The 7107-nt window shown below is 37.1% G+C and overlaps 1 protein-coding gene across 1 annotated transcript in view; it reads right to left on the bottom strand.

The window, feature by feature from the left end:
* Positions 1 to 7107, bottom strand: part of PKHD1 (polycystic kidney and hepatic disease 1 (autosomal recessive)) — an 866042-nt gene that overhangs the window by 343910 nt on the left and 515025 nt on the right. The window contains exon 49 of the mRNA XM_006882114.1: positions 5837 to 5965. Coding sequence (XP_006882176.1) covers positions 5837 to 5965 — 129 coding nt within the window. The remainder of the gene's footprint in view (positions 1 to 5836; positions 5966 to 7107) is intronic.

Here is a 7107-nt window from a genome sequence, read left to right as displayed (position 1 = left end):
AAAAAAAGTATTTGTGGTGTTATAATTAAAACTTTTGCTGACCATAAGGTCAGCAGTTCAAACGCATAGAGAACTCTACCAGAGAAAGATGAGGCAGTAGGATTCCATAAAGATTTCTTTCAGTCTGGGTGTCTCTACTTGGAATCAAGTCAATGACAGTGAGCTGAGTTTGGTTTAGTTTGTTGTTTTTGTTGTGATGTATCATCCAGTTGGAGCCAACCCATAGATGACGCTCTCGCAGGGTTTCAGAGGCTGTAAACTACATGGGAGGAGAGTGTCAATCTTTCTTCCATTGAGCAGCTAGCAGATTCAAACTGTATGGTGTGGATTGGCAGCAGAATTCCTTACTACTAAGCCCCCCTCCCCCTCCCCTTGTCATTTTTTTTACTGTGCTTTGAGACAAAGTTTATATATTTACTTTTCTATTTAACTATTTATACACATTTTGTTTCATGACATTAATTGCAATACTGGCAAGGTCACTTCAATCTTCCCACTTCCTTTCTATGACGCTCATTTTTATACATTCTTCTATCCTAACCCTTCCCACTTCTGAGTTTTATTTCTGGGGGAATACTGCCCTTTCTCTCTTGTATCATTGATTATATGCAGATGACATAACAATATACTTAGAAAACCCTAAAGCCTCAGTGAGAAAACTACTGGACTTAGTCAACCAATTCAGCTAAGTGGCAGGATACAAGATCAACATACAAAAATCATTTGCATTTCTCTACAGTGACAAATAAAATAAAGAAAAGGAGCTAAGAAAAAACAATACCCATTATAATAGCTAATCACAAGATTAAATACTTGGAAGCAAATCTAGCTAAAGACACAAAAGACCTAAACAAAGAAAATTACAAAACATGAGGAAAATGGAAATTTTAGAACACTCAAATGTGCTTATATGAAACCTATATTTGGACCAAGAAGCAGTCCTCAGAACAGAGCAAGAAAACACTGAATGGTTCAAAATCAGGAAAGCAGTGTGTCAGGGATGCATCCAGTCCCCATACCTTTTCTATCTGTGTGCAGAATAGATCATACAGGAAGCAGGGCTTTATGAGGAGGAAGTGGCATCAAGAGTATAGGAAGACTTATTATAATAACCTTCAATATGCAGATGATACAACCTTGCTTGCTGAAACTGAGGACTACTTGAAGCACTTGCTGCAGAAGGTCAAGGACTGTAGTCTTCAATATAGATTGAAGCTCAACATCAAGAAGACAAAGAGTCTCACCACTAGGCCAACTAGCAGTCCCATAATAGATGGAGAAGAGATTGAGGCTGTTAGCAATTACAGCATGTCCAGCCACAACCAACACTCTTGACACCAGCAGTCAGGAAATCAAAAGACAAATTGCATTGAGAAAATATGCTGTCATGGACCTCTCTGGAGTGCTGAAGAACAATGATGTTAGTCTAGATACAAAAGGGTGCCTAATTCAGGCCAAGGTCTTCTCAATTACTGTTATGCTTCAGAGAGTTGGACAATGACAGAAGAATGGGTGACAGAAGAATAGATACCTTCGAGTTGTGGTACTGGAGAAGAGTCTTGAACATACCTTGGACTGCCAAGAAAACAAATTTGTTTCTCTGAAGCTCTACCTCACTTATTTTGGGCACATGGCCAGGAGAGATTGGTCCTTGGATAAGGACTTCATGCTCAGAATGGTGGACAGACAGCGCAGGAGAGGGAGATCCTGGATGAGATGGATTGATACAGTAACTGGGGCCTTGGGGGTTGGTATATAAGAATTAGTCAGACTGGCTCAGGACAGGGAAGGGTTCAGAGCTGCTGTACATAGGGTCATTATACATTGCAGATGACTCAATGGCACATAACAACAATAACATTCTATGACAGGTTTGGAAGCAGGAGTGGTATCCACTTCCTAAATAACATGCCTCTGGAAATTCTATGAACTTTGATAAATGGTGATAGTTGTAGAGGGGCTTAAGGCCTTTTGTTCATAAGGTTGCTATGACTCGTGCTTGACTCAAAAGCATCAACAACAACAACAATTATGAGAAACACAAAGAGACCTGGAGAAATGGAAGAATATATTGTGCTTATGCATAAGAAGACTCAATATCATGAAAATGATAATTCTACCAAAGGAAATCTACAAGTTCAATGTAATCCCAATACAGAAACCACTGTCATTTGTAGTGAGCTAGTTCCAGTTTCATTTGGAATGAAAAGAAACCCTAAATAAGCAATGCAAGCCTGAAAAGGAGAAACAATGTAAAGCATCACACTATCTTTAAAATCATACTACAAAGGTGTGGTGATTAAGATAGAGTGGTACTGTTACAGTGACAGACACATGGATAAATGGAATAGAATTGAGAACCCACAAATCAGCTCATCTACCTATGGTCAGCTGATTTTTGGTAAGGAGATGAAATCAGTTAAGTAGGGAAATGACAGCCTTTTTAACAAATGGTGTTGGCAAAATTGGAAAACCATCTGTAAAAATTCAAGCAAGACCCACATTTCACACCATATATAAAAACTAACTCAAGGTGGATCAAGGACCTAGAAGTAAAACCAAAGACTATATATTTCATTAGAGAAAAGTTTGGAAGAATTATAGAAGCCCTAATCCAGAGTACGATGTCTTTCAAGCATAATGAAAAACCTACAACTAGGAGAGAACAAAATAGATGAATGGGACCTTGTAAGAATAAAATCCCAATGCATATCAAAAAAACTTCTCCAACAGGGTAAAAAGAAAACCCCCAGACTGGGGAAAAAATATTTGGTAATGACATATCTAATAAGGGACTCATATCTAAAATTTCTAGAACACTCCAGCACCTCAACAAGATAAACAATACAATTGCAAAATGGGCACAGGATACGAATAGATACTTTACCAAAGACAGCATTTATACAGACATTTAGATAGCAACCATGAAGAGAAGTTCAAAATCCCTAGCTATCAGAGACATGCAAATAAAAACAACTATGAGGTATCATCTCACCCCAGAACAATACCAAAGTTCAACAGAGCAGCAAACAATAAATGCCAGTAAGATTGTGAAGAGATTAATTGGAGCCCTTATTCACTGTTGGTAGGAGTGCAAAATGCAGCAACCACTTTGGAAGGAGGATTGGCAATTTTTCAGAAAGTTGTAAATAGAAATACCATTAGACCCAGCAATGCTACTATGGGGAATATACCCTAAAGAAACCATAACCATCATCCAAACAGATATACGCACACCTGTGTTTATTGCTGCATTATTTACAGTAGCAAAAAGTAGAAGCAACCCAACTGCCCATCAACAAATGGACAGAAAAACAAATAGGTAAATCCTAAGAAGGATGAAACCAGGCTGCTCCTTGGAGACAAGGATTCTGAAACTTCTTGTAGTGTACTTTGGGCATGTTGCAAGGAGTGACCAGTCCTTGGAGAGGGACGTCTTGCTTGGGAGAGTGGAGGGACAGTGTAAGAGAGGAAGACCCTTAATAAAATGGATTGATTCAGTGACTGGGGTAATGGGGTAGTATGTCAGAGACAATAAGTTTGGCACAGGATAGAACAAAGTTCAGAGCTGTTGTACACAGGGTTGGATGAATAGCAAGTGACTCAACAGCACATAACAACAACAACAACAACAATATTCATACAATGAAATACCATGCAGCACTGAAAAACAATGAACATGTGAAACATTATACAACTTGAGGGACCCTGAAGCACATCATGCAGAGTGAAATATCTCAGTCACAAAAGTATAGCACCACTGTTATAAAGCAGGTCTAACATGGAGAGTTGGGAAAATGGAATTAAAAAAAAAAAAGAGTGGATAGATAATTACCAATATACTGAAACAGATGATGGAAGAATTGTTTAAAAGGAATATAGAATTGGGCATTATACATAAATCAACAGCATAAGAGGTATATCATTTCAAAGTATACTGAGGAAAGGGCGGGAGCTAGATAATTTTGCAACACTGAATGAACATTAAAAAGAAAAAAAGTGAACTGGGGGAGAAGGGATGGAGGGTGAGTGGGTAAAATGCCCAATAATGAATGAATAAAAATCTAACTTCTCTGTTACATTAGTTGAAATCATAATAAAGATAAAATTTTATTTTTAAAAAAATGAAGTTGATGCCTTTCTGGTGTTATTATTTATATTACAAACCTGTCTATTATTTGCCATCATTAATTTTCTTTCCTCTTCTTTTGTTCTTTTCTGGGCATAGAGAGACAAATAATTGTACCTTAAATGCTGGCTGCTCAACAAACTGAATTATGCAAATGACACAACTTTACTTGCAGATTATGAAGAGGAAGCATTTGTAGAAGATAAAAGACTACAGTCTTCAATGGAGATTACATTTCAACATCAAGAAAACAAAAATCTCCAAAATTGGGTCACTAGGCAACATCATGAGAGAGAAAAGATTGATGTTGCCAATAAATTGGTTTTACTTGGATCCACAATCAACACCCATGGGAAGAGCAGTCATTAAATCAAAAGACACCTGGCACTGGAGAAACCTGCTTTCATGAACTTCTATAAAGTGCTAAGAACAACCATGTCAGTCAAAAGACTCAAGGGCATCTAATCCACGTCTTGATATGTTTAATTGCTTTCTATGCAACTGTAAGTTAAATAATGAATAAGGATGACATATGAAGAATCGATGTCTTTGAATTGCGGTTCTGAAGAAGAGCACTGAGGGCCTTCCTTAGAAGCAAGGATGGTGAAACTTGGTCTCACATCGCTTTGAGCACGTTGTTAGGAGGGACCAATCTTTGGAAAGAGACATCATGCTGGGAAAGGTGGAGGGTCAGAGAAAGAGAGGAGGCCCTTCAAAAAGACAGATTGACACAGTGACTAGAATAATGGGCTCAAGCATATCAGAGATTGTGAACATAGCACAGAATAGAGCAAGTTTACTGATCTCTTGTTCTTAGAGTTGCTGAGAATTGTAGTTGATTGCTAGCCAGTTTTCAGATGTTAGTCAGTACTCACAAAAGTTGTTGTTGTTGTTGTTGTTGTTGTTGTTGTTGAATGCCTTCAAGTCAAGCATGACTCATAGTGACCTTATGAACAAAAGGCCTGAAGCCTGTCTACAACTATTAACATTTATCAAAGTTCATAGAGTTTCTGGAGGCATGTTATTTAGGAAGTAGATGCCACTCCTGCTTCCAAACTCACAAAAGTAGGATATATAATATTGTTTTTATTAACTATGTTATGCCAATTGACCTTGATGTGTCCTGAGGCCGTATGGTTGTTATTAGTGCCATCGAGTTGAGCATGGCTCAGAGTGACCCTATGAACAAAAGATCTGAACCTTGTTCTATCCTGCATCATCCATCCTCACACTTCCTGACACACAAGAGCCCACTGCAACAGTCACTGTGTCAATCAACATAGCTGAGGGTCTTCCTCTCCTTTGTCAACCCTCCACCCTTCCCAGCATCATTTCCTTCTCCAAGGAATAGCTCCTTCTAGCAACATGCCCAAACTGTGTGAGGCAAAAGCCTCATAATTCTAGCCTCCAAAGAGCACTCCGGCTGCATGCTCTCCAAGACATTGTTTGTTCTCTTGGCTGTCCGTGGGATGTTCAGTACTCTAGGATCAGCAATTTATTTCCTAACTGTGTCTGGTCATGTTTAAGAAGTTTCTGTAACTCCCCTGCACTGTTGATTCTGCTTTACACATAGATATACTTACAGAATACACAAACTTTTTACTGTAATTTGTAATACATTTAAATAAAAGATATCTCCAAACAGATTGATTCTAGTTCTGGCTATTAATTCAACAATCAATTCTTTTCATGAGCTGTTTTACTTACTGGGTAAAATCAAGACATCATCTCCAGAGGCTGGAATGGTATTGCCATGTCCCCCCCAGCCCTTTTCAACATCTTGCCAGGTTTCAGGATGGGACCATTTTAAAGTTGATTCTGGTGCAGGGGTAGACACTAGAAACAAAAGGAAAACAGCAAGGGTATGTATGAAAATTTGTTTCACTCTGATAACTTCAAAATTATGTCGTCAGAATTTATATACTGGTTATAATTTCAATAACAGACGTATAGGCCTTTTGATATTTTATAAACATCTATAAAAATAATTAGTCAGTTAGTCAATCCATACTTAGCTTCCATTTAAAGACAAAAAAGATATTTTACTTTACTTTAGTCAGTAAGCATTTGTTTCTATTAATTATTACAAATAACACATATGTATACAGTGGAATGTTTGGAATATGTGGCAAAGGGGAAAAAAACAATAACTGCCTGTATTTTCATATCTAGAGATACCTACAATTAACCTTTTATTATATTTCTTTCCAGAATTTCTCACAACTTTTGCATAACTGAGATAAAAAAAGAACTATTTTTTTAAAAAATCCACAAGTACTTAATCCTTAATTCTTTATATTTAGGATCTTTTCACTTCTTTTTAAATTTAAAATGGATGTTGAATACCTTCATAACAACCTCTCAGCAATCCAGGTCATTTTCTTAAGATAGAGTCTTAGCAATGGAATTACTGATCCAAACAGTATATAATCTTCTCACAGCCCTTGATATATAGCAAAGGCCAGGTGGTAATTTCAATAAGTAAATTACACACAATTATATTTCAACTGGTTTTTTATTGATTCTACTTCTGACAATCAAATGACATTTTTCAACCCTTATACTGGCCTCTTTGTCTGAGAACAAAACTTAAATTTAATAATATTAAAAAAAAAAATTTCCAGTGGTGGTGGGGCAGCCTAATATCACATACTGATAATTTGTCAATTTTTCACTTGTTGTTTTAGCCAGAAATTCTGACATTGCAATTTTACTGTTTTCCACAGAGTACTTCAGTAAACAAATAGACACATTTAAATTTTTAATTTAGCACAAAATATACCTTTATATCATGATAATCAACATTTGGTTGACCTTTATAAATGGAAGTTAATGTACTAATTATGTTAATTCCTTGTAAAGGGCTCTAGTGGCCTAGCGGTAAGAAGCTGTATTGCAATCCTGAAGGCACACAGTTCATATCCACCAGCTGCTCTGTGGGAGATGGAAGGGCAATCTCCTCCCTTACAATTAACTGC

This window comes from Elephantulus edwardii, unplaced genomic scaffold (assembly GCF_000299155.1).
Source record: "Elephantulus edwardii isolate Elephantulus edwardi_28Jun2011 unplaced genomic scaffold, EleEdw1.0 scaffold00017, whole genome shotgun sequence".
Lineage (NCBI taxonomy): Eukaryota > Metazoa > Chordata > Mammalia > Macroscelidea > Macroscelididae > Elephantulus > Elephantulus edwardii.
Note: the sequence above shows the minus strand (reverse complement) of the source record. Positions and strands in the feature narration are given on the sequence as shown.